At 38.0% G+C, this 26985-nt stretch overlaps 1 protein-coding gene across 3 annotated transcripts in view; it reads right to left on the bottom strand.

The window, feature by feature from the left end:
* Positions 1–26985, bottom strand: part of ZNF827 (zinc finger protein 827) — a 154035-nt gene that overhangs the window by 42455 nt on the left and 84595 nt on the right. For all 3 annotated transcript variants that reach the window (XM_089525729.1, XM_089525731.1, XM_089525730.1), the window contains exons 6-8: positions 11947–12186; positions 8568–8625; positions 3936–4039 (exon numbers count right to left, since the gene is read on the bottom strand). In XM_089525729.1, coding sequence (XP_089381855.1) covers positions 3936–4039; positions 8568–8625; positions 11947–12186 — 402 coding nt within the window. The remainder of the gene's footprint in view (positions 1–3935; positions 4040–8567; positions 8626–11946; positions 12187–26985) is intronic.

Below are 26985 nucleotides of genomic sequence, written 5' to 3'. Positions count from 1 at the left end.
TTCTACTTTTTGCCCAGCATCACAGTAAAGGGTAAACCACACTGCCTCTCCCTTCATTCAGCAAACAATGAGTACTGTATATACTCATGTATAAGTCTAGAAATTTAGGTCAAAAAATTGACCCCACTTATCCACAGGTCAATGTAAGTGCTGTATCTTAACTCTTATTTAAAAGAAGGAACCCTCTCCCAATGAAAAGCAATAGCATAATGTGTGAAGCACTGACCCCTTCTACTCTCTCATCCATCCAACCTTAAGAGTAAGCACAAAGAGTTATGTCTGCTGGAATTTTATAAGTTCTTTGACATTGTTTTGCTTTGCTTCATCCTTTAGATCATTTGCTATATGCCTCTAAATTTTACCCTCGACTTATCCACGGGTCATAGCAAATTCCATAATTTTGGCCCCAAAACTTGCCCTCGACTTATACATGAGTTTGACTTATAGTCAAGTATATATGGTAGCTTCCCTCACCTCAAACTCTTTCACATGATACAATTATTGCACTGTGATTCCACTTTAACTGTCATGGCCACATCCTGTAAAATCCTGGGGTTTGTAGTTTGGTGAGGCACTATAGCTCTCTGGCAGATAATTCTAAATACCCCTCACTGAACTGCAAACCCCAGGATCCCATAGTATGGAACATGGCAGATAAACTAGAATTATAGTGCTATGATTGCATAAGGCGAAAGGGCCCAGATGACAGTTGTTCTGAGGCTGCTAAACTAAAGGGAAGCATAATCCAGATTGTGGAAAAAATCTTTTTTGTACTACAACACCCAGAATACCCTAGACAACTCGGTAAAGTGGGTCACAACACACTGGTTTCCTAGAGGTATTGCTCACTGGTGGATTCTAGACATTGTAGTCAATTCTGGTACCAACCAAAGGAACAAGGACTCTTGTTTCAGTTTCAGTCCTCTAATTCAAGTCAGACACAACAGAAATGATGTATAGTGGGCCCTCTACATTAGCTGGAATTAGGGGTGCACGACACCCATGAAAGTGGAAAACCACAAATGAACAAAAACACTATTATTTTTTACCTGATAGAACACCTATCTAGGGAACTCTAGGTCTTCCAGGGCAACTCTACGGTCAATATGTACTAGATCATGCTGGAGGATCTACAAATGGTTAGAAAAGTGTTTTATCTGGGAATCACTAGATCCTCCATTGCAACTCTATGCTCAACCTCTGGCAGAGTCATGCTGTAGGACCAAAAGATTCCTAGAGAGAACATATTACCCAAATCAGTGAATAATCAAATCTACAAAAAACCAAAACAAAAACCCCAACTCCAAAACAAAACAAAACCAAAGCCGCAAATGTAGAGGGTTCATTGTAATCATCTAGCTGTACACAAACTCAGCCTGCATATAAATTCTCCTTTACAACTCACATCTTTATTCTAGTATTATCAAATTGACTTCCCTCCTTCAGTAGAGTCTGCAGAATTTTTTTTTTTTTGGGGGGGGGGGCGGGGATGTGTCAGCACAAAGATGAACAGTAGTATATGTATATAGTTTACATGCCCATTGTGTATTGCCATGAAACACCTACATGAACTTAGTGTCTTGTTCCATGACATTTAGCATTCTACTACACACAGTAGCAGAAAATTCTGAGAATCTGATAGCATTAATGCAGAACAGTGTTACAGTCAATCTTTCCACTCGAAGAAAATGAATGACAACAAAACCTCACTGAGTTTCTTAATTTCTTTTCCATGTGTCAGTCACTGTTACAATTTCATTTGTTGGCTAGGAAGTCTGAAAGACAGCAGCAGACTGGTTTCTTACAAAAGAAATAGGCAGAAGCGTGGCTGGATATCATCAATTCTACAAGAGTTAGAGAGGTCTACTTTATTTTTTAAAAGCTGGGAATCGGGGTTTTAAATTAAAAACAAAATTTTCTATGTTTCTAATTGTATTGTTTTTAATTTGTATCCCAATTTTTGGGAGAAAGTGGAATAATAATAATAATAATAATAATAATAACAATAAATTAAATTTGGAGGCTATGGGTAGCGGCAACTGTACACATATACGCACATACACTCGCAAGCCCTCTGATTCTTTTTCATTTTAATGCTTTTTCTGTCGTATGTCTTGTCTTTCCATTTCATCAGCCTGAGGGGCAGATTCTTACTCTCATTTACTTTTTTAAAAATTGCTATGACCTATCTTAAAACAGATATAGCAGGACATCTTGCAGTTCTGTTACTATCACTCTTGATCTTGTCTCATCATTGTTATTTGATCTTCCTTGGACAATATTATTAGTGTATTTTCAGAGGCTTGCATATCATGCATTCACCTTCCACTTTTGAAAGAAATGTCGATTAAAAACAGTTTTAGCAAACATACTACATTAATACTAGTCAAAAATACAGAAAGAAAAGAGAAGAAAAATGGAGATGGGAGGACAGTCTTGCACCCATGAGCAGATCTGGTGGCTATGTGTGACCAATGCCAGGGCACAATATGGCTTACCACAGCCACCATCTCATTTTTATGTTGTTGTTTTTTTAAATCAAGTGCTACAGCCTAGTACTGATAGGAAAGCACCAAAACAAGTCACTTCAATCAAGTCTTTGTCCCTCAGCTATTTCCTTTTCTTCCCACAACTAGGCAATATGGCCTTGGGATTCAGAAACATTCTGCGGGGATTAAGATGATGGAGACTGCAGATACCTGGCTTGCCACTTCTACTCTGAGCACTTGGTGTCTCCAGAAAGAGCAGCTGAACTTACTTCTCCTTTAAGCGCCATCATATATCCCAGCTGTCTACTGCTACAATGGCCTGCCACCAGGAGAGACCTGGAGAACACTTTGTCCAAAGGATTTAATGTACTATCCCATATCATAAGAAAGCCAGTATGGTATTGTGGTTTCACTGCTGGACTACATGTCTGGAGACCAGAATCCCCACTTGGACATGGAAACCTACATTATCCCAGTCTTAAAGGAAGGCTGTTCAATTCCAGTTGTGTTTCACTTTGGTAGATGCTTTTCAAAATATTTGTTCATTCTGTGGTGAATGTTCTAAAACTGAAAAGGCCATTTACAAAACTAGAACTTTTGATTAGAAAGCTAAAAATATGAAATGCTTTTGTCAATATCATGTGTTTCCTGAGTGAGTATAAGAGTCAGTATAAATGCTTATATAGCCTGTGATATATATAATACTCTCCTGATGCCTTGAAGTTTAACTTTCACAGTTGACCCCATAAGCACAGCATGCTAAAACACAGTTTAGCACACAGCTTGGAGATGTTATGACTGTTTTCGTTGTGTCAGGGAAACATGAGAAGTTCACACCAGATGACATGGCAAATTGTGATTAATCAAACTTGAAAGAAAAAGCTTCTGAGCTCCTTTCAATGTGTGGAGGAAGAAAGAAAGCATAAAAGTCTGAGACTCATTGCAGCCTTTTGCTACTCATACACATTGTGCTTAACTGCAGTTGACCATGACATATGAGTGAAGCCAACAACAGAAATCTTTAGCCTATCATGACACAGCTCCAACTGCAGGTAGAAAAGCATCCCACTGAAGTCAGCAGGATAAAGTAAATGTTATATACGAACACCAGACATTATGTGCTGAGGAATTTCTAATCAACATCCCATTCCACCAATTTTTTTTCCAGGCTCACTGGTTTCTTCAACATCTGCAACTACATTAATGTGCACTGCTACTTTCTGCAACCCATAAAACAGTAATCATCATCTGTCTTCACTGAAGCATCCAATCACATATGATTTTAAATAGGAATTATTTATGCTAAGTTAGATTTGTTTTATTAGTCATGGCTTTTATTCAGTTCATTTCCGCATCTGAGCCGTTTCTTCATGAGGTTATCAGAACATGACTAGGAGTTGCATTACAGCATTTTAATCTTGTCACTATAGGCATAATGTTCCATACCTGTTACTGTCATATTTCCAGGAACAGCAGTCTCATTAGACAGGAGGTCTTTTGAATTGGAAGTGAACGGTGATTGTCTAAATGTATCTTCAGAAAAAAAAGGGCTGAAGGACAAGAAATCATTTTTAATGTAAGTAGACAAAACACTAATTATGCTATCGATTATAGTAATGCAGAGTTAAATAGATTTTCTGCTTCTGATTATAAATTCATTGCTCAGAGGTGTACAGCCTAGAAAAAGTTAAAATACTTTATAACTAAAGATTTAAATATTAATTTTCAGTCTTCTGCAAAATGATTCAAAATCATCATTAGTAAATTGTTAGCTGGTATCTATTCATGTTCAAACATAACAAAATGGAAAAACTCAAGACTTACCAAAAACAATTTGGAAAGAAATAAAAGATTTGGCATATTTAGAAAAGAGCTATGTGGAACTTAAATTAGTTGTGATTAACTTAATTAGAAATGTGTAGAAATATACCTGCTGTTAACTAACATGGATTGCAGTGGGACTGCTCTAAGTATGATTAAATCTGGTTGCAGCCCATGTATTTTTTTTTTAAAGATAACAACAATGACATTGTAATTTGTTACGTAGACACCATCATTTTTCCAGCCTCCAGTTTTAAACAAATGTCACTTTCCATGGTCTATGCTAAGGTTTAGAAAAATAGTTCTACCAGAGAGATTTTAAGGAGACATGAATATTCTTGAAGTCCAGTGAAGCTTATGCAAAGAAATTTCAGGACATGGCACAGTATATCAGATTTTATGGAGTGCCACACTGCAAAGAGAGATCAGGCTTCAGACATATATGCCAGCACCATGCATAAGCCAAGTCATTTCAGTTGGGGAGGATACCATAAATGTCACTATAAAGATAGACACATCCTGCTCAACTATTTTTCTATATGGAGAATGAAGATACTTTTCCAAACGTTGTGAAACAAAAAGAGGTTCTCCATTGTCTACAGTAGTGAGAAGCTGATCTCTCAGGTAAAATGTATTTTAACACTGGGGAACCTTTTGAAGTTAAGTGTTTGTGTCACAGTTATTTCCCACATCTTTGGTTGAGCTAATACATTTGGTTTGTTACTCAAGGAAATAATTTAGGTAGTAACAAGAAGGTCTGGGAGCAAAAACATTACTAACTTAACTGAACAGTTTGTATGCCTTTTTACACTGCTTATTTCTTGAGTTAATTTTTACTTAGACCAAAACAAGGGATGGGAAACTTCTGCTCATAGGCAGGACAAGTAAAATTTGGCATATGCATGATGAAAATTTTGAGTAATATGTTGCACATGAGCAGTGCCTTGAATTATGAGCTAAAATAATGGGAATGAGACTTGAGAATGAATTCACAATAGAATCTGAACATAAATGGCCCAACAGCTATATATTTTCACCCAGAATGCTAGTTTTGAGGGAGCACAATGGCCTGAATTCTGTTGCTAAGCCTATCTAAAGTAGGCTCATTGAATCAATGTATGGTAATTTACTTATGTATTGTCTTACCATTCAACAATTCATTGAAAGAGTCTACTCTAATTAGGACTAACCAACAGGATTCCAATCTCTGTCTCCACATGTCATCCTGATTTCAGATTCAAACACGATAATTTTGTAAAATAATGTAGCTAGTTTGATAAAATGATCTGAGCATGTCACATCCACAACACAGCACATCTTAAGTTACTTCTGCTATTGGCCACTAACTGAGTGTGTTGAGTTCATTCCTTAGACATCTGGCTGCCTGCAAGTAGCAGAAAGACTAGTTTGCTACCAGAATTAACTGAGCTAGTAAAATTGGAAAGTGTCTTGAATTCAAAAAGGAATCCTACAGCACCATCCATTTGGTAGCCATGAGTCTAGGGTGCATCCAGACTGATTAAAAAGACCAGAAAGTCCCAGATTTTGTTCTTGCTTTTTTCTGATTTTATTTTAGAGATCCATACATGTTTATCCCAGAATATTTCTCTCAGCTCTCGGTACAATCAGAGACGTTTTATACCAGCTCCTTGGGTTGAATTATGTTAACCCAGTATAAAACTGGAAAAATCAGAAACAAAATCTGAGACTTTTCAAACAGTCTGGATATACCCTAGGTAAAGTTATTAAACAAGTGGTACTGTACCTCTTGTTTTCCAGGGTCTCGAAGATCTTCAGGTTTTCGAATATAAAGTGAGTCTGAAGAAACTCTTTCCGTTTCTGCTTTCAGAATAGTTCACCATTGTCACTGAGCATGCTTACAAGTGGACACCTCTCAAAGTGTTTATGTTGTAATAGCTGCTTAGTAAGTCAGACTCAGAGCCTGGGAAAGTTATTCATTTAGAATGCAGAATTCTCTAGATGAGGGGTTTCCGGAAGCTATAGCCCAAAAGTAGCTTTTCCAAGCTTCACCTAGATTTCCTAGCATACCCTGGGAAACTGTAATCTTCCCTTGTTCTGCTAAACATCCTTAAGAGCCAGGGAAATGTTTTCATATTTCCTAGCTTTTTCCATCTAGGATAATCTTCACTGAACAAAAGCCAGGTTTCAAGGAGAGACATGTGGCCAGAGAAATTATCACACGGCAGAAGAATTACTACCAGTCTCAACAATGAACATGTGTGACACGAGAAAGACAGAATTTTAAGCAGGAGTGAGACACATGCAGCCTTCCAGATGCTGGTTGATTGCAACTCCCAGAAGCCCTAGGCAACACAGCTAATGGTGGGGAATGCTGGAAGAAGCATTTCAACATCATCTGAAAGACCACATGAATTCCACACTGACTTAAATCTTAACTTTATTGGCTTAATCTGTAGTATAAAACTACACCCCCTTTTTTTCCCCTTTGAAAATTTAGAGGATGATTGTTACTGGGACCATATCATGCAGGGAGGTGGAGCTTATCTTATATTCCCCTAGCTGTCATCTAACACCCTAGGTACCTGTCTAGCAGCTTCAAGGGAAAAATGGTTTTCATAGGCATTTAAGAAACTTTTTCCCTTAGACTACATCAGGAGAGATGGAAGGTGCTCTTGCTTAGACTGCTGCTGAAGAGACGAGAGTAATCAACCTTCCTTCCACATGCAGTGTTGTCCCATTAACTGTCCCTCCTGCACTTGTAATTACTGAAGGGGATAAGAATGGTTTGAGCATTGGAATATGACTCCAGAGATCAGGATTCAATTTGCCGCTCAGCCATAGAAAATCATAGGGTGACCCCTGGGCTAGTCACACTCTTTCAGTCCAAAAAAACGATGTGACAGGATTATCTTAGATTTGCCATGTCGATCAGAAAAACAAAAGATTGGAAGATTTAGTGGTTATCTATGTAAACTACATTTGTTTAAGATATAGTAGGGGATATATAACATTTGGAAATCATAGTTTAGTTAATATAGTGAAGGAGATAGCTATAAACAAGATGGCTAGATATAAGAGAGTATTCTGCTTTACTTATCTAAAAAGTGGTAGAAGTGATTTATAAGTGGGAGTGATGTGAAATGAGTGAGAGAATAGAGAGAAAGTTTAGTTTAGAAAGGAAATGGCAAATCATTTGACTGATATAAGAGAAATTAGAATGCAAGATAAGAAGAAGAAACAGTGAAAACAAATATTCATGATAAAGAGAAAGAAGATAAGAAAGAGAAAGAAGAAGACTTGGGATATTTTTATAATATATTTTTAGATATTCAACCATGAATTTGCCTAGATGAAGAAGAATGCCTGTATTGACTCAAATGAGTGTACTGTTTATTTTAAAAATCAATAAAACTTTATTTAAAAAAAGATTTGCCCTAACCTAGAAACTATTTGAAGGCACACAAGAACAATGGAATAATTATTTTGCAACAAGAGCCAACATGGCATGGTGGTTTGAGTGTTGAACTACTGTTGTTTTATTTGTTGTAAGGTGCCATTTACATGGATGATGCTATATAAATAAATAAATATATTTTAAAAACCATGCCTCTGGAGACCAGGGTTTGATTCCCAGCTTTGCCATTAAACCTACTGCGTGACCTTGGGCAAATCATATGCTCTCAGCCTCAGAAGGCAATGACAAACCTTCTCTAAACAAATCCTGCCAAGTAAACTCCATAATAGGGTCACCGTAGGGTTGCCATAAGTTGGAAAGGCACACAACAACAATCATCAGCCTCTAAGAAAATGAGATTTTCATTCCACTATCATCCTGTGTTATAGAAGCACATTCTAATTTTTTTTCATGTTGTACCATTAGAATCCTAAGATTTATAAGTACATCACAAATGTACCAATGCCAGTCCTGTTGATTTATTTCCAGAGCTTGGCCAACATAGTGAACCTATTGATTGAATTTTTAATCAAATGTCAAGCTGAAATATTATCAACTGATCACATAAATGTAGAGGGCATGATCCAGCCAAACTTAAGCACTTTTAATTCTCATTAAAGGTTCATCTTTAAATTGATGTAACTTAAAAATGCTTCACTTTGGCCAGATAACACAGCACACACATTTTCATTTTACAGATGGATTTCAAAATCTGAAAAATAATTCAAAATACATCAATACTAAGCTTCTATAACAGATTATCATTTTATATGTGCATTACATTCATGTTCTTCTTTGCACTACTACAGATAACATCTTACCTGGTTGTAACTGCAATGGTGTTATCTTTACAGTGATTGTGCTCTTTGCTCACTTTTTCTGTAGAAAAAAAAAGTATTTTTGAAAGTCAAGACCAATAAACCACCCTACTTTGGAAGTTTTAGCTTTGGCCATTTTTGAAAGACAAAACTATATTTGTATGGATTTATTAACTTATCTAAATTGTTTCTTTAGCCTCTCATTCAAATTATAGATGCTTATATCAATATTTTTCTGGCGCTCCCTATTTCAGTTGTATTTAAGTGTATTTTTGATTGGTGATTTCTCTATGTCCTCTTAAACATTTTCTACAGCATATATTTTCTTATATGTTATAGCCCTGGAGGAAAATCAAACCCTTTTGTGATACAAATGTGGCCCTCTCAATTTCCCTAGACGGTCACATCCTCTTTCCCATGACCCCCCAGTTTTGTCTTTTCTATCTTTTGTATTTTTCATTCTTCTAAAGTTTGAAATGCCTCTCCAAAGGCTTAGTCACCAACAGTAAGACCTTAAACAAGAAATCTGAAGAAAGCTAGATATGGAAAGGAAGCTACAAAAGAGGTAGATAACAATATCATCAAAATCAGGATTATTCATGCCATAGTATTTCTAGTTTCTAAATATGGGTGTGAAAGCTGGACTGTGAAGAAAGCTGATAGGAAGAAAACCAACTCTTTGGAAATGAAGTGTTGGAGCTGGGCTCTAGGGATACCATGGACTGACAAAATTACCAGTATATGGATCCCAGAACAAATCAAGCCTGAACACTTAGACCTGAGTAGTGCTGTTGTGACCAGGGCTCATGGAGGTCTCTCATTCATGGGGTTACCACAGATCAAAGCTAACCTGATGGCAAATAACAACAAACAACAACAACAATGGATTAATCCCACCTTTTTTTACTTTGGACCTGGCTACCTCTGGAATGCAGCCACCCCTGAAATTCATTGTAATTAAATCTGAAAAATATTCCTGGCCCTTGTGCTACAAGAACTGACGAAAGTTGGGAAAGCAGGATAACATGGTAAAAGAAATGAATGCTAAGTATCTATCCATACATATTTGAGAACAGCTTTCCACTATCTGTCACCCTGTGTGTTGGACTACAATTTAAATTACTTCTAGCAGGCATAGTCATTAGCCAGTTACCTGACAGGGAAATACTAATGTAAAGTCATAGAAGAAGAAGGAGCACTAGGAACCATCTGTGGCTCATGGCTCTCACTGCAGGTAACCTCCCAAAATCATACTTCGCATATGCAGCAAAAGTGAAATGAAAAAAAAAGACAGTGCTTCATATTTACCTTGTTTCTAGGTAGTGCATGGACAGATTTTTACTCAGATAATTAATTACTCTGATAGGAATGTAGTCTTCCCCTATTTTTTTCCATAACTCCCTCTTAGCAGATGACAGGAAAGATTTTATTTTGCTTATTGAAAATAATATTTAGCTCTGCATATAGTTCAAATGTTCCAGTCTGGCCATGACTGAAAACTTGCTTGTTCAAAACTTTGAGGGAACAAGGGAGTTTCTAGAGCTGTCTTCTTTTCCCTCCCTCATATCTGCATATCAAGAAGAGAGAATGGCAATGAACCCTTTTTAAGGAACAACACCTCATGGAATGAACAAACACCATACAGAGGCTGGCTCTACCACTGTAATGGCCAGGTGTTTTACCTATTAGGCAGAGTAAGACATATACTTCAGGAGGGAGAACTTGGGTGATATAAAAGGACAGAAAATTTTAAATGATTTACATGGTTATTACTGTATTCTTTCTAACACGAAAGGTGACAGCTCTTTGAGTACTGCAGGTTGAATATTCCTTATCCGAAATGCTTGGGACCAGAAGTGTGGGGGGTTTTCAGATTTTTTGGATTTTGATATATTTGTATATATACATAATGAGGTAGCCAAGTCTAAACATGAAATTCATTTATGTTTTGTACACATCTTATACACAGAGCATGAATGTAATTGTATACATATTTTTAATTATTTTGTGTATGAAACAAAGTTTGCGTGCATTGAACCATTAGAAAGCAAAGTTGTCACTATCTCAGCCACTCATGTGGATGATTTTGCAGTATTTCGGATTTTGGAATTCCAGATAAGGGATACTCAACATGCATATATTTTAATTGCAGTGGATACAGAACACTACAATTGTTTCTCTGTATCCACAGATTCAACCATCCACAGCTTGAAAATATTTTTTTTAAAAAGCAAAGCAAACCTTGATTTTGTCAGTTAATGTGTAATATGCCATTATACTTAGTGGGATTCAAGCATCCACAGATTTTGTTACTCACTGGGGGATCCTGGAACCAAACCCCAGCAGATACCAAGGGCTCACTATATTTGCTGTTTTGTCTCCAGCACAATGTTTTGGAGTGACATGTATTGCTGATTGTCTGTATGACAGGCCCAAAATAAACTTACAACTTCAATGCAAAAGGGCTTACTTGCAAGCATGTTAACAGGATTGCACTCTGGATTTGTAGTCTAGAGTGTAACATAATTTTTGACTTTTTGCTGCTACAAAGTGAACAAGGTTTATTCTCTCAGCTTTACAGCATGCTTTGAGGAACATTCACTAGAAATGTCCCAGTGTGTTTAACAGTGTAATCCTATATATCAGGCAAAGTCCACCTATGGCTTCTTGTGTTTCTCCAGATGTTTTGGACTACAGCTTTCACGAGGCATTGGGACGTGTAGTCCAAAATGTCTGCAGGACAACAGACTATCTATCCTTATTATGCTTAGAAGTAAGCCCCACGAGTTGAATTTAATTAATTCATTTATTTTATTTATTTTGTTTATTTATATGCCACATTTCTCCTAAATTAGGACCTTAGGTGGCTCACAAAAGAATAAGCTAAAACAATACAATTTTAAAACACAACTAAACTTATCACATTAAAATAACATATTTAAAACAATATAAAATCATCAAGCATATAAAAGTTTTTAAAAAGCACCCTTCCTCCCATAAAAAGTCTCCTTGCAAGCAATTACATATTAAAAGCATGCTTAAACAGAAACATTTTGCTTGCTGGTGGAAGGAGAACAGTGAGGGGGCCCGTCCAGCTTCCCATGGGTGGGAGCAGCCACTGAGAAGGCTCTCTCTCTCATGTCTTCACCAGGGAGCCTGTGATGGTGGCAGCATTGAGAGAAAGCCGTTCCCTGTTGACCTTAGGACTCTGATAGGTTCTTATGGAGAGATGTGGTCTTTCAGATAGTCTAGAATGAACCTTACTTGCAAGTAAGCTTAATGTTCTTAAAAGAACTGTAACCTCTTAGTCCAACACTTAGAAATTCAGAATGTAACAATATCAAAGAAGTATATACTGTGAGCCTGGAATTACTTTATTTACCTGATAACTGAAAAAGTAGCTCCGAAGCCATCTTCACTGATATATCTTGGCTGAAGAGGTTTCTCTCAGGGAGTACTCGGCCTTCTGGTATCTTTTGTATATGTTCAGTTATCTCTTGCCTGAGTAAAGTGCTATAATTGATGTTTTGGCTCGGTGAAACTGAGGCTTGGGAATCATGAATGTCAACTTCCATTGGCTCTTCTTTAATCTTTATTGTCTGTGATTCCTTGTAACTTTCCGCTGTAAATATGGAATGAAGGAAGGGGGAATACATCTAATTAAATGCATCTAATTCATCTAATTAAAAACATTAATTTAAAAATTATGAGTAACATATACTGGTTTCATATATTGTTCGTGAACAATATAATCATGTAACAGCATCAGCAATATGTATTTGGCAAATATCTGAATAAAATAATTTGCAAAATCAAGTAGCTATGTTGGTTCAGTTTCTTTCATTTTGTTCTCTGAGGAGAATTTTTTTAAAAACCCTAACAAATACATAATAATATGTTGTATAGAACACAAAGATATACACATACTGCAGTTTTCTAAGACCAAGTAAAAATTATGATTGTAGGAATATCTAGATTCCCAATGAAGAAATGTGTTACTCACAGACATTGATAACTATAAATAATATTTATTTTTACAAAATACATATACTGAAGCAGAATGCCTATTAAAAATGAATAATTTCAAAGTCAAAGACCAGCTCCCAATTTATCTGACAAAGTTATTTGTTGATTTTCAGCCATAGTGCACAGGATGGCTTTGGCTTACATAGCAGATAATAAGATAATTCCTCTGTGTGTGTTTGTGTGTATCTCTCTCTCCCTCACACACAAAAAGCCCATGCAGGTATAATCAACTCAATGAATCTACATTGTTTGCCATGAAACAATGTAAAGTGGTACATAGAATGATGGATAATAAAAGGAAATAATTTTATTTTAAAAAATTGTACCTATCCTGAAAAATTCTTCTTGAGTCACACCAGGGTTTGTTCCTTTTCTACTGTGTCCCTCTCCAATTTCGTACACATTCATTTTAAGACCTTGCTGTCTTTCATTCGAGAAAAGGACACAGAAGTCTAAAAGAACAGCTTTCTCACATTCTCACTGCAATTCTTGGACTATTATCTGTGGCTGAAAAATTCTTTAGTTTTGAGTGCAGGCGAAGTGACCATTCCCTTTTGAAGTATTAGTTCCCCTTCACTTCAAAGAGATGTCAAAGGTGGTACTTCAAGGAAACTTGACCATGACACTCACCTCAGAAAAAGAAAAAAGCTTGTAAGGTAGGTGGTCCATTCTGAAATTCAACTTTGCTTTTAGAAATTGATCAATGATCTGGTTCAAGAATCCCACAGAATGTCAATCAAAACAATCAACAGAGGAATGGAGTAGGATTAAAGTAGGAAAGAAGGAAGAAATAGGGAAATGCTTATGGAATTTCTGCAACTTTGCAGGTGAGTCTAGCAAGTTCTTTTGAATAGGTGTTTGTTCCTGATCTATGACTTGTTATTCCCATTTACAGCTTTGTTGTATCCCTCTCTCTTCAGTAGAGAGAGCTGGTCTCTTGGGGTGGCGATGGTGATGTATATGTATTAGTTCTCCATTGCAATGTTTATTTTGCAGCACAGTCCAGATTGAACAGCTCTGTTGTTCTAGGCACAGTATGAACAGAACATCACTGGAATAGGAGAGTTGGTACCTTGTCTCAAACCTATGCCTAATTATCTCCACAGAGCAATTCCAGAACTTTACATCTACTACTGATAAGGACTTTACTTAGTGTGTGTGTATGTGCGTGTGTGTGCATGCATGCATGTATAAATATTTATTAGCTTCAGCTGCCATGACTGGTTCTGGAAGGCACCCAGCCTTTCTATGTCAGTGTTTACTATTCAATGGGGGGGGGGGGGATCTAAGGCAGTGTGCAGTTATCTGTTTCATTCTTTGTTATGACAACATTATTCTCAACTCTCCGTGCTCTCTTGAGCACACTGAAAATAATTACTCCCAATGAAATCAATGAAACTTCAGCAAGCAATAAATTATTTTCAAAGAGACCAGTACAGAATAATCCTACATATTGTTGTTGATAACATCAAGTCGATTTTGAGTTATGGCAACTCTATGAGTGAGATACCTCCAAGTCACGCTATCATCAACCGCCCTGATTAGGTCTTGCACACTTAGGACCTGGCTTCTTTCATTCACTCTATCCATTTGGAATGTGGGCTTCCTCTTTTCCTACTGCCTTCTTCTTAGCTAGGCAGTATTCTAGTTATGTTGGCTTCCAGAGATTTCAGGTTTGATTTGCTCTCTCTTGTGTGCCTTCAGGTCATTTCTGACTTACAGGGATCTTAAGGCAACTGGGTTTTCTGGGGATGAGAATTTGTGACCCGTCCAAGGTCACTCAGTGGGCTTTCAAGTCTGAGCAGAGAACTGAAGCCTAATGTCCAGAGTTGTAGTCCAATGCTCAGACCACTACACCATGCTGGCTTTCTTGATTTGTTCTAGGAGCCATTTATTTGTTCTGTATCCACAGAACTCTTCTCTAGCACCATATCTCAAATGAGTTTATTTTCTTCATATTGGCTTTCTTCAGTGTCCAGCCTTCACAACCATAAATAGAAATGAGAAATAAGATGGCATGGACCCTCCTAGCTTTACTATTCAGTATGCAAAGGGCTCTTGTAGCACGTTTGAGACTAACTGAAAGAAAGAAGTTGATAGCATGAGCATTCGTAGACTTGAACTTACTTCTCAGATGCATGTTTGGCACTTGAGGAAGTAGGTTCAAGTTGCGTTAAGCTCATGCTATCAACTTCTTTCTTTCAGTTAGTCTCAAAGGTGCTACAAGAGCCCTTTGAATACTGATTTTCCAGAATAACACAGGTATGTTTTTCAATTCTACCAATTTAGTATTCAATTATGTATCTTTACACTTCAGCATCTGGTCTAGTTACTTCATAGCTGCCCTTCTAAGTCCTAGTCTTCTTCTGATTTCTTGACTGCAGTCTTCATCATGGTTAATGACTGAGCCAAGATATGGAAAATCTTGAACTATTTCAATGTCTTCATCATCCACTCAAGTTATGTAAATTATCTGTGGCCATTATTTTTGTTTTCTTAACATTCAGTCCTACATATATTTGCACTTTGTCCATTTGCACTTAATGGGGCTTATTCACAGGTTAAACAGGTACAGGATTCTAACTGGACTTTCAACCAGCACTCATTGTTCAAAAATTGTTTTAATTGTATTTTGAATAATCTCAAGGCACAATTAAAACTATTAATACCAAAAGCAATACACACAAAGAAAAAACTAACACCTCATAGAGGTTTTAAAATTTAAGAAAGAAAACATAATTTAGTCTGTCCAAGACTCTTTAGAAATGACTTGGATAAAAGAATAGGGGGCATGTTTATCAAATTTGAAGATGACACAAACTAAGGAGGAATTGCTAATACCCCAGAGGACAGGATGAAAATTCAAAATGACCTAAACAGATTAGAATGCTGAGCCAAAGCTAACAAAATGAATTTCAACATGGAGAAATCTAAGGTACTGCACTTGGGGGGGGGGGGGAATGAAATGCATAGATATAGAATGGGGGAAACCTGTCTTAACGAGACTACGTGGGAAAGTGATCTAGGAGTCCTAGCAGACCACAAGTTAACATGAGTGAACAGTGTGATGTGACAGCTAAAAAGGCCAATATGATTCTAGGTTGCATCAATAGGAGTATAGTATCTAAATCAAGGGAGGTAATAGTGCCATTCTGTTCTGATTTGGTCAGGTCTCACCTGGAATAATGTGTCCAGTTCTGGGAACCACAGTTCAAGAGTGATATTGACAAGCTGGAGAGTGTCCAGAGGAGGGGGGCCAAAATGGTGAAGGGTCTGGAAACCATAAAGACTTAGAGAGCTGGGTATGTTTATCCTGGAGAAGAGACAGTTAAGAGGTGATACGATAGCCCTGTTTAAGTATTTGAAGGGATGTCATATTGAGGATGGAGCAAGCTTGTTTTCTGCTGCTCCTGAGAACAGGACCTGGAACAATGGATGCAAGCTACAGGAAGAGATTCCACCTAAACATTAGGAGGAACTTCCTAACAATGAGAGCTGTTTGACAGTGGAACACACTCTCTCGAAGTGGGGTGGAGTTTCCTGCTTTGGAGGTTTTTAAACAGAGGCTGGATAGCCACCTTTGGGGATGCTTTGATTGTGAGTTCCTGCATGGCAAGGGGTTGGACTGGATGGCCCTTGTGGTCTCTTCCAACTCTATAATTTTATGAAAGGTGTTCATCATTCTAGAGTCTAAGCGAGAGAAAATGAATTACAGCATTCAGAACTTGAGATACTATAGAATAACACTGCCACCTGGCCATTATTCAAATGGTACAAATTACAGACATGATGACTCTGAGCCAAAGGTATAAATGGTCTCCAGTGAAATGTATTGTTTGAGCTGACTTTAAGAGAAACATAAGCTCTATCAATAGGGATTAATTTGTGGCAGCTGATTTACACACTGATTTGATGCCTACAGTTAATAAGCTATGGAAATCCATGTATAAGCTAATGTATAGCTTGGAAAAGTTACTTTAAGGTTAAAATCAAAGGAGATGGTTGTCTTTGTTCAGCAAAATCAAATATTAATAAGGAATGTAACATGATTTCAACATGCAGAATGTTTTAAATGCCAGAGGACAGATGGTAAAGAAATGACATTCACCAGTTGCTTAGGAATTCTCCTCCGGTTAGGGATTTTATCCATTTGTCCTAGGACTTTTGTTTTTTTCTTCAGTTTTTGAGCCACCCATTTTTTGTGTCTTTTGAAATATCTTTGAGACTAGTCAACCTATGCTTCTTAGACTATCCCATCTATTGTTTTCATTGCTGACAGGATAAGTTATGCTATGTGATCACTTTACAAAGTTGTGGAATGATGGTGGTGCTGGCGATAAACATATGTTTGTAGAAATTTAAATGCCAGCAACAGTAGTTTAGAGAGGTAGGAATGGGCTGTCATTACATGGTAGGAAAAGAATAATTATATCAGCTTGAGGAGCCACTTGTATATTATTATGTTAAAAGTAGCTGACAGATGAAATAGCACCTTCATTTGTTTTACTCTTGCTGTGTGCCATGAAGTTGTCCATCCGTGTTGTCAACATTTTATAGTGTTCTGGCCCAGCTTCAAGACTAAGTGGTGGAGGTCAAATCCAGATGCTTCCCTTGCATCAGAACAGGTGATAGGCTGTGAGGCAGCCAATGATCTCACTGGCTTCAGACACTAACAACACAAAATACCATCTTCCCAATCACATCCTGGTAAGACATGAAGGTGAAGGAAAAGTGTGCATGTGTTGGGGGAGTAGAATATTTGCATTACTAGCTTCTGGAAACTTTGTTTCATCCACAGCCACTGCTCACACTACTCACTTCCACTTGTTCCTTTGCAATGTGCCCTCACAATCTGTTCCTCCCTTGCTTTTGCACTCCATTGCTTGCACTGCTCACTCTCCCTTCCCTCCTACTCCATCTCTTGCCTCACTTCACACTCTTGCAATTCACTCCACTGCTCAAATGATTCTTGCACTCCACTACTCAGATCCTACTCCTTGTTCCACACTGCTGCAGGTCCTCAGCATGTATCCTCCCTTGCAGGTTGTACTCTGCAGCTCACACTGCTCACCCTTCTCTTCTTTTTCCTCCCTCACTTTGCTCCCTCATAGTGTATCCTTTCCTTGCTTTTGTGTTCCACTGTTCGCATCACTCACTCTTCCATCCTTTACATCTGAAAAGCAGAAGCAGTTTTACTGAAATTGAAAAAAAATTGAAAGGGAAATGACTATACTTTTTGTCTCACATCATGGCTCCTACAATGACTAGAAAATTTTTATTCTTAAATGAAAGCTTGGAATCTAAGCCAGATGATGCTCCAAACCTGCAACAGGTAGCATACCTGGAACTGGATAACAACTAACCTTATCCCAAGGGAAACCAGAAAGATTTCCTGTTTTTTTCTTTTCTTTATTCTCATGGTGCCAACACTCTGGCTGAAATTAAGGCATCTTAAACAAGCAAACCACTTCTAAAACTGCATGGTTAAATGTATGGGGTATGTCTGCAATCCCATGCAAAATGATCAGTATCCTCATTGCTTGGGGGGGGGGGTCCCAGAACTGTGATCCCCTTCATTTCCCATCTACTACACCACCACCACCATCACACAGTTCTGTTCTATCTGAGTGCTAGAATAATTGAACAGTCCTAAAACTGCCCTTTCTTCAGTCATAATTTTGATATCCATAAAAGAAAGGGATTGGTTGGAAGGAAGAAATGGGTTGATTCACGTATCAAATAACATTGAGCTGTGTGTTTTTCTGAAGTACATTTCGGTTCATAAATTTTAAGCACACCTTTTAATAAATACAAATTGCCTGAGTTGAACAACCCCTTATGTCTAAGTGAGAGAAAATGAATTACAGCATTCAGAACAATATGTAGAGAAGATGTAATATGAGATTTAAAGTGTATTCATTTGAGCAAATAATGTTGTTTATTTGATGTTGCTGTGTGCCTTCAAGTCATTTCTGACTTATGGAGACCCTATTTTTTTTTAGGTGGGGGTTGGGGGTTGGCAAGATATGCTCAAAGGAGGTTTGCCATTGCCTTCACCTAAAGCTGAGTGTGTGTGACTTGTCCAAGATCACCCAATGGATTTCATGGCTATGCTGGGAATCAAATCCTGGTCTCTAAGTCCAGTACTCAAACCACTATGTCACACTGGCTCTCAAACAATAGTTAGTAATTATTAAAACAGTAAACTAATACATGACAATTCCCTATGTGGATGTTACTTTGCTGAAGGAAACATACATGCAAACAGCATGTACACTGTCATACATGACAATCAGCAACAGACTTATCTTCTCCTTGTTTGGAGGTCTTTAAACAGAGGTTGGATGGCCATCTGTCAGGGATGCTTTGATTGTCTGCATGGCAGGGGGTTGGACTGGATGGCCCTTGTGGTCTCTTCCATCTCTACGATTCTATGATTCTATCTACTCAAAGTGCATGAATGGCAGGAAACTGTGACTGGCCATAGTTTTCCAATACACATACAGTATATGCACATAGAACTAAATGGATACATGGACATTCATGATATGTAACAGTATACACATAGCCTTTATATATGGATTTCCTATACAGAAGAAATAAACAGAGGAAGTAGTGATGCATAAAACAGCCTTTGAATAGTCCTGCCTTTGAAACAGTAAGGCATTTGTACAGTTTTGGAACCCTACTGTTTTCTCTGTTTGAACTTCAGCTCTCCATCATTTCACCTCTGCCTCAGTGAAACCAGTAACATACTAACACACCACTTTCATTTACTTCCATTTTTATCCCCACTCATCTGCTAAATGTCAAGTGAAGGCACACATTTTGCTATGAAGGATGTGATTTTTATGACATGTCTTGTGATAAATGGTACAGTTTCACCTAACAGCTTTCCATGTAGCTTCACAATATAAACCTCATTTTTTCATATATATAAAGGAATGAGGTTCATACAGAAGCCACCATTAGCCTAATAACTCCAAATGATGTGCAGCCTATAATCCTGTGTACTTGCTGACTTAGAAACAAGGCCTATTGGGTAAAATTGGACTTACATCCAGATAAATGTGTATGCTGTAGGACTGTAGTCCTATTCATTTAAACATTTTGTTCCATTTCTAGTTTGCAGGCTTATACATACAGATAATGTAAAAAGAAGAGGTGTCTCTACTGTATTTAGCATTAACAACCAACAGCTACCAATAACAAACAAAAGCTCTGCTCTTTTGTGTGTCCTTCAGTATGACAATCATTCTCAAAACCCTGTAAAACCACCACATTTCCAAGCTGTTTGTTTTATTTCAAACTTAAGCAGCTTTTTTTTACCCTGAATTTTCCAGTCAGAAGCATGGTCATACATTTCCTTCTCCTGATCCCTTTCTTAAATTGCCTTTTCCTACAATTCTCTCTTGGCAACACAGCGGGTAAAGGGTAAACCTCCCAAATGCTGTGCATTATGAGTGAACTTGGCTCCTTGGAGGTATGTGCTGCGTATCTTTATCTATGAAAATCTCAGATAACAGAGAGAACAAATGTGTTCCTCAGATGTCTGACCTCTAGAGTTCCGGCACTAGACTCCAAATTTAGGTGCAAGAGTCAAGATGACCTTCGCTGCTCAGCCTTTCTTTCAAAACATTCTTTCTATTTCTGTTTCTGCTCCATGCACAGTTTAATCCTCTCCTCTAATAACACTTCTGGCTAGCATACCTGGACATGACTAGGATATAAGGAAATCTGTCATAACACTACATGTTCTTTTTCTTGTGTCCAATCGAGATTTTTTACACCAAGAACCACTTCTGCACATCTCAAATTTGATCTCTTCATGTAGCCAAATGAAGTCAGTATAAGATGGTACAATCTTGTGGGATGTGTAACAAGACAGGTGAGAATGCCATTTACAAAGTGGTGTGGGGTTATTCTATTACTTCAGAACTTTTAACACAAGCGTTGTGTTTCATCCTTTTATGTTTTTGCATCCTGTCAAGTGCCAATTTCATTCACAAAAATAAACATATGCAATTTTTTAGGCCTTTCATGACAGTTAAACAAAAATTGGTGGGAGGGGCTTCCAGAAACCCGATACACATCATTGCATAACAAATATTTGGTAACTGGTGGTGCTTTTTCATCTTCAAACAAAGGGTGAAATCCATTTGGTGTATTATGTTGCTATAACTATGCTAGCATCGGAAGTGGCAGGAAGAGGAAAAGGCTGTGGGCACAGTGGCTCCAATAAAGTAAGGTACTGTAGAAAGAGGCTACTCAGCTCTGGCAAACCTTGCTCTAAACTCTATGGATTAGTTAAAATAGTGACCTACTGCATCAACTGATGAATACTGTAGCAACACACAAGCAAATACCATTTATTTAACGGGGTCTTGTAACTGAGATGAACAATATGATTTAGGTTCTTGTCTGCCTTCCCTTAAGAGCCAGTGTGGTGTAGTGGTTTGAGCACTGGATTAGGACTCTGAAGATCAGAGGTTGATTCCCTGCTTGACCATGGAAATCCACTGGGTGACCCTGGATGAGTCGTACACTCTGAGCCCTGGAAAACCTTATGATAGGTTCATCTTAGGGTCACCATAGGTCAGAAACTACTCAAAGGCCCACAACAACAACTGTCTTCCCTTAGCTCTATCCACACTGCACAATCATAACATTTTAAGCTTACTTTAACTGCAATGGTTCCATCATACAGAATCCTGGGACCTGCATCTTGATGAGGTTCTTATAATTCTCTGCCAGAGAATTCCAATGCTGTAGTTCAGGAGAGTACAGTAGAGAATTCTAAGCACCTCCAGAAACTACAAATCCCAGGATTCCACAGAATGGAGCTATGGTAGTTAAAATAGTATCAAAGTGTTATAATTGACCAGTGTGGTTAAAACACTTGCCACCACTGTGTGACCCTGAGACAAATACAACTGCAAGCATAGTGCAGTAACAGGAATATTAGAGTGAGTTAAGCAGGTATTAATGTTGATGTCCTCTTGATCCTTGAACTTTATAATAATATAAACAAGCAAAACACTTGTTAGCTTGATTGCCTGAGCTCTGAAATCATTTCAGGAAAAGCCTGCTTTACAATATAGCTACATTTACATTTTACTAGTTCCTCAACTTTACCTTCTTCTGGTTTTGAAGTAATTGCCCTGCTTCTGACGTCCTTGCTTACAAAAATAGAACCTTATTATTTCCTTAGCATTCCCCCTAGGCTTTCTCTTTTGCTCCATTTCTGCCTTGTCCTGGGTTTCCTGAAGGGATTTCCTCTACAGGCAGACAAAAGGATATATTGGAAAACAGTTGCCCTGCTGTTTGGAATGGGTAGGTGGAAAACTGTCCAGGATATTCCATAGTTTTAACACACAGCTAGAAGGGAACATGAATGCTGTCCAAATGCAAGCCCATAATGATGAAAGACCAGAAAGTGTGATATTTTCAGTGTATTTTATATCCTAGTATAGCTACATAGTACTTAGTTCTCCCTCTTTTGACATTTCATATGTGTACCAACATTATTCTGCTCAATGCTTCACAAACAAGGTAATCTTGTAGTCACTTAGGAATATACACTCATCCCTATACAAGCCCCTGAGAATATTGAGGTCATCGGGAGAGGCGCTTCTCTCTGTCCCACTACCCTCTCAGGCGCGTTTGGTGGGAACAAGAGAAAGGGTCTTTTCAGTGGCTGCTCCCAAGCTATGGAACTCCCTCTCCAGGGAGGCCAGGATGGCTCCATCCCTGCTGTCCTTCCAGTGGCTGGTAAATATGTTTTTATGCTGCCAGGCTTTCGTATGACAATGGATGCTTTTTTGTTTAAAAATGAGTTTTAAACTTTAAATTTTAATAATGTAATGTTTTTAATTGTTTGAATTGTTTTTTAAACTTGTATTTTGCATGTTTTATAGTGTTTTAACTTGGACTGTTTTAGATTTGTTAGTCGCCTTGAGTCTCTGTATTGGGAGGAAGAGGGATATAAATAAACATAATAGTAATAATAATAATATAAAACAAGTGAGAATACTGCTCCATGTAGCTCAGTTTTGCCTACACCAGTGATATCCAATCTTAGGTTTCCAAATGTTGCTGGATTACATTTTCCATTATTCCTTACTCCCAGCCTATTCAGATTGGTAGCAGCTCTCCCGAATTTCAGACAAGCGTCTTTTCCAGACCATGTTACAGATGGCAAAAACTGAAACCAAGGTCTTTCTCCAGGAAATTCACAGTGTACAAGAGAGATCTGGCCCCTGCCCCCCAAAAGTTTACAATCAAAAATTTGACAAAAGGGTGATTAACAGGTGAAAGGATGGAAAGCCACAACAGAGATAAAAGAAAGGACACCATATATGACTGTTTTAGCTACAGAAAGGGATAGGAATTGGAGTTGTATGGCAAAGGCTTCATGAAAAGATTTACTTGGATGAGAGGCAGTAATTTTATTAAAGAGCATTTCTATACTGCTTTTATGGTAGAAAATCTCCCCAGTAGTTTACAAAATGTTGACTATTATATAACATCAGTAAAAACTTATCAAATGTTTACAAGTTAAGATTGAAACAGATGAACTTTTAGAAGCCAGATAAAATGGGGGTCAAAGCTACACATCCTGAAAAGCCTGTGTGAATTTAAAAAACGACTGTTCACCCACCAGGGAAAACAATATTAGAATCAGCCAACTGAGGAATTTCAGAGGTGGGGTGCCACAACTGAAAAGGCCCTGCTCTAGGTCTCTCTTTCTTCCTCCACATACACATACTCTGCCTTATGACAATCAGTGCAAGGACCTGCAAAACAGCTTTGGAAGTGGCATTTCACAGGATTCCAAGCACCCAAAGTAGCAAAGACAGAATCTTTCTGGGGGAGCTAATTTTCTAAAGAGTCCATTTTGGAACACAATAATAAACAGGGATAACAAACAGAGTTGTCAGTTCAGGATTGCCTTGGTCATGAGGTTTCCAGGCCAAAACTTGAGATCTTGTTACAGCCTCCAAGACTTAGGGACAACCCCTGATGGTGTCATTAAGCGTTTTGCTTTAAATACCAACTGTAGTTGCTCATAACCGGTCATTCAAATGCAGACATCAACATATATACACAGAAAATATTTTCCTGTTGGAAATTAAGACAGAAATCTTAGCTAAGGGAGTTCTTCCCAGATTAAGGTAAAATGAAGCCATTGTGATGCAGAGCAGAGCAGAGCAGAGAGTGAGCCCTGGTGCCATAATAAGAAGGGGAAGGGTGCTAACTAAGAAAACCCATAATATCTAATTAACAATTTGTAAACTGCTCTGAGAGCATTTTTAAAGAGTGGAGTATAATCCAACAACAACAACAGATCCCCTGAGAGTCTTTGCAAGCTGCAGCAACAAATCAAATAAGCCTGGTAACCCTACGGCTAAGATGGGCGAGGAGCATCTTTTAGTCTTGTGAGATTCAAGATCCCATTTCACACCAGAACCCACTGAGCCCTAGCACAGGTTACCATAACATGAGAGTATAATTTCCCAATCTACATTATGGCAATATAATTCCCAACCTCTCTTTGGATGAAGTGGCTTGTGCAAAACAGCATCTCCTGTCTAGACATTCTCAGAGCTTTGAAGGCATTTACAGGCTGAACAAGTAAAGAGCTATAATGGCAAAGCACTATGTACTAGGTCACTGCTTTTAGTTTAAAGTTCTCACTGAAAGTTTACTGAGCACATTTTAAACTGCTTGCACTTTAACATTATCTCAAATGATCTCATCTTTCAAATTAACATGTTTTTCATTAGATACACATGCAGAAAAAGAGAGAAGGTCATCTGAAATATTTGATGTAATCTCAAAGCTATTTGAAGGCAGATTATCCACCACAATCTAATAAACTTTAAAGTACATTACACTGTGATTAATATGCTAGCTCTGTATGAATATGAACATTTCCCACCGACTACTACCTAGCAGGATATTTAGTCAAGGGGGGAAAAAGCACTCACAAGCTTGAAAAAATGTCCCTTTTGGACAAATGGAAAATTGACTACTGTTTCACACTGCTGTTCTGAAGACATCTTCTCCCCTCTTTCACAGCAAACTGAAGGCAAAAGGTAAAAGCAAATGTTACCTGTATTAGCAGATTAACAATGACATCACAGTAGCCTCTGGGAGGAAAAATAAATCATTATATGTAAGCAGGAGCAGAAAGAAGGTAGATTGGGATCTACTGATAGAGCTCTGGATGGTTTGCAAATCAGCAAGGATTTCTGATTATTACGTAGTTCCTTAACAATATAATCAACAAAAAGATTTTCCCGAGAAATGTAGCCACAGGAGGGGAGCAAAATGAGAGCACTGCCCACCCACAAAGAAGAATTTGCATCTCCAATTGAAATTACCTTCTGCCTTCCAATTTCTAGCACTGCAATAATCTAAAACATCAGTTGAGTCTTTAGACTCAAATATAGGCTAGGCATTCAAAGAAAAGGGGTAGGCAAAGTTACCAAGGGAATGCATACACAGCAAACACAATAGTTCTAGGTATGAATTATTATCAGCATCTCATTCTCTGCAATACTAGAAATTTGGGGTGTGAATGAAAAATTCATTTGTGGAACAGAATTCCACCACAGCTATACCCTTGCCCACCACTCTTAAATTATACTACTGGAAGAAGAATGAGCTTTGGCTTGTGGAATGATTAGAAGTGTAAATGTGTTTGGAAGCGCTCTGAGCTTCTTTCAGCTGTGACACATAAAATAAGTTCCAGGATTCCAAATTCTTAAATCTACAGATTTGCAACAAGGTCTGGGTGATGGTCCCCAACCTTCTAGTCAAAAACAAATCACATGCCACATTTCTGAGATCTGCACTTTCTTCCACTACAAGTTTGGTGGACAAGTTTGACAGACCTTGGGGGGTGTCAAATTTTCACCCCCAGCACCCACCACAGACCACCCAGCCCCAAAACACCCTCTCCCCACATTAGAAGAAATAAAAAGCACAAGTGGCTTGAGGCTTACGTCTTGGTTTGATTTTTCGATTTGTGACGTGAAAGGATCAGCCTTTCCCTGCCCTAGCTATGGAAACACAAAATGGCTGCTTTAGGCAGCCACCATGTGTGCTTAAACCAATTTTGAGGGTCTGGACTTTCAATGCTGGGGGGGGGGGGGGGTAGGCTGATTAAGTGAGTTGGTGCTGCTCCAAAAAAACTCACCTCAGAAAACTTAGTCCATGGTCTTTAAGCTATGCTATACATACTGGCCATTTTCTAGAGGGGTAGCTATGCTAGCCAGTGGCACCAAAAAACAACCAAAGACACATAAGGTATTGCAAGTCTACTGAACTGTTGTTTCGATTTTTAATAGAGTTCCTCCCACATGCAAATGCTCAAGAGAACTGGCTAGTGTTCATTGGTTCTCTGAACTTAGCAAGAGAAAGGTTGAAAACTGGTCATTCTTTTTATGTGTGTTACATACATATGAGAATACCAATGTACAGTAAAACATTTGCAACCACTTTTAGCATTTGTTTAAAAAAAAGAGTAAGGAAAAGGTTGTAGCCTGTCAAAACATCTTCCCTTTGATCCTAAATGTGTTTTGGAAAAGTTCTAATCTTTTTTCTAACTTTTATTTTAACCTTTGGGGAATTTCTTCTCAGACTCATCTGTCAGTAAACCATGGCAACAATGTCTAATTATTTTAATAAAATTCCTAACAATGTGGCTTTTTAAATTTATTTATTTCATTTGTAAGCTGCCTTTCTCCTGGGAGGGACCCAAAGTGGCTCACAGATAATTTTTTGGGTAAAATAAACATGCCATGTCAGTCCATTAAAAAAAGTCCAGTACCCATGCACAGTCAATACCTTTGTTACTGGCCAGAAGCATTGGAGACCTTAGACTCTTTTCATAAGGCACCATACTTCAAAAAGCTGTGGGTTTGAGGTAAGAGGAAAGAGAAAGAAATGGTAACCTGGTGCTGAAGTCTTGAAGAGGCTTACATTTTGGTGGTCATTCTTATTTTAAGACTTCAAGCAGAATTCATGGGTTCGACATAAAAATCAACTTTTTGATCTTTCTCCTCCCCTACCTGTCACTTCTTTCTGTAGCCATCTTTGCTTGGTAAAGAATTCTGGACATTTTGAATGGTTGTCTGTAATTTTGTACATTGTAATTGGCTGAGAATAGATTTTAAGTTTTTTTTTTCTATCCTAGGTTTCTGTAAACTTCAGAAACACCCACTACTAGTGAGGGCTTCATAACAGCCTCAAGAAACTTCTTCTGTTTGAGAATGTGAAAGATCATGCCACCTGCCAGATAATTCTACACTTGATAGAGAAGCAGCTCTGTTCCATTACTTTAGCAATGCACTCTGATCTGAACAAACTTTGGCAAGTTTGAATGGCC

Source organism: Sceloporus occidentalis, unplaced genomic scaffold, assembly GCF_023333645.1.
Source record: "Sceloporus occidentalis isolate IW3139 unplaced genomic scaffold, rSceOcc1.0.p SCAF_5, whole genome shotgun sequence".
NCBI classification, from domain to species: domain Eukaryota; kingdom Metazoa; phylum Chordata; class Lepidosauria; order Squamata; family Phrynosomatidae; genus Sceloporus; species Sceloporus occidentalis.
The sequence above is the reverse complement of the archived record's forward strand: the minus strand, read 5'-3'. Positions and strand labels throughout refer to the sequence as shown.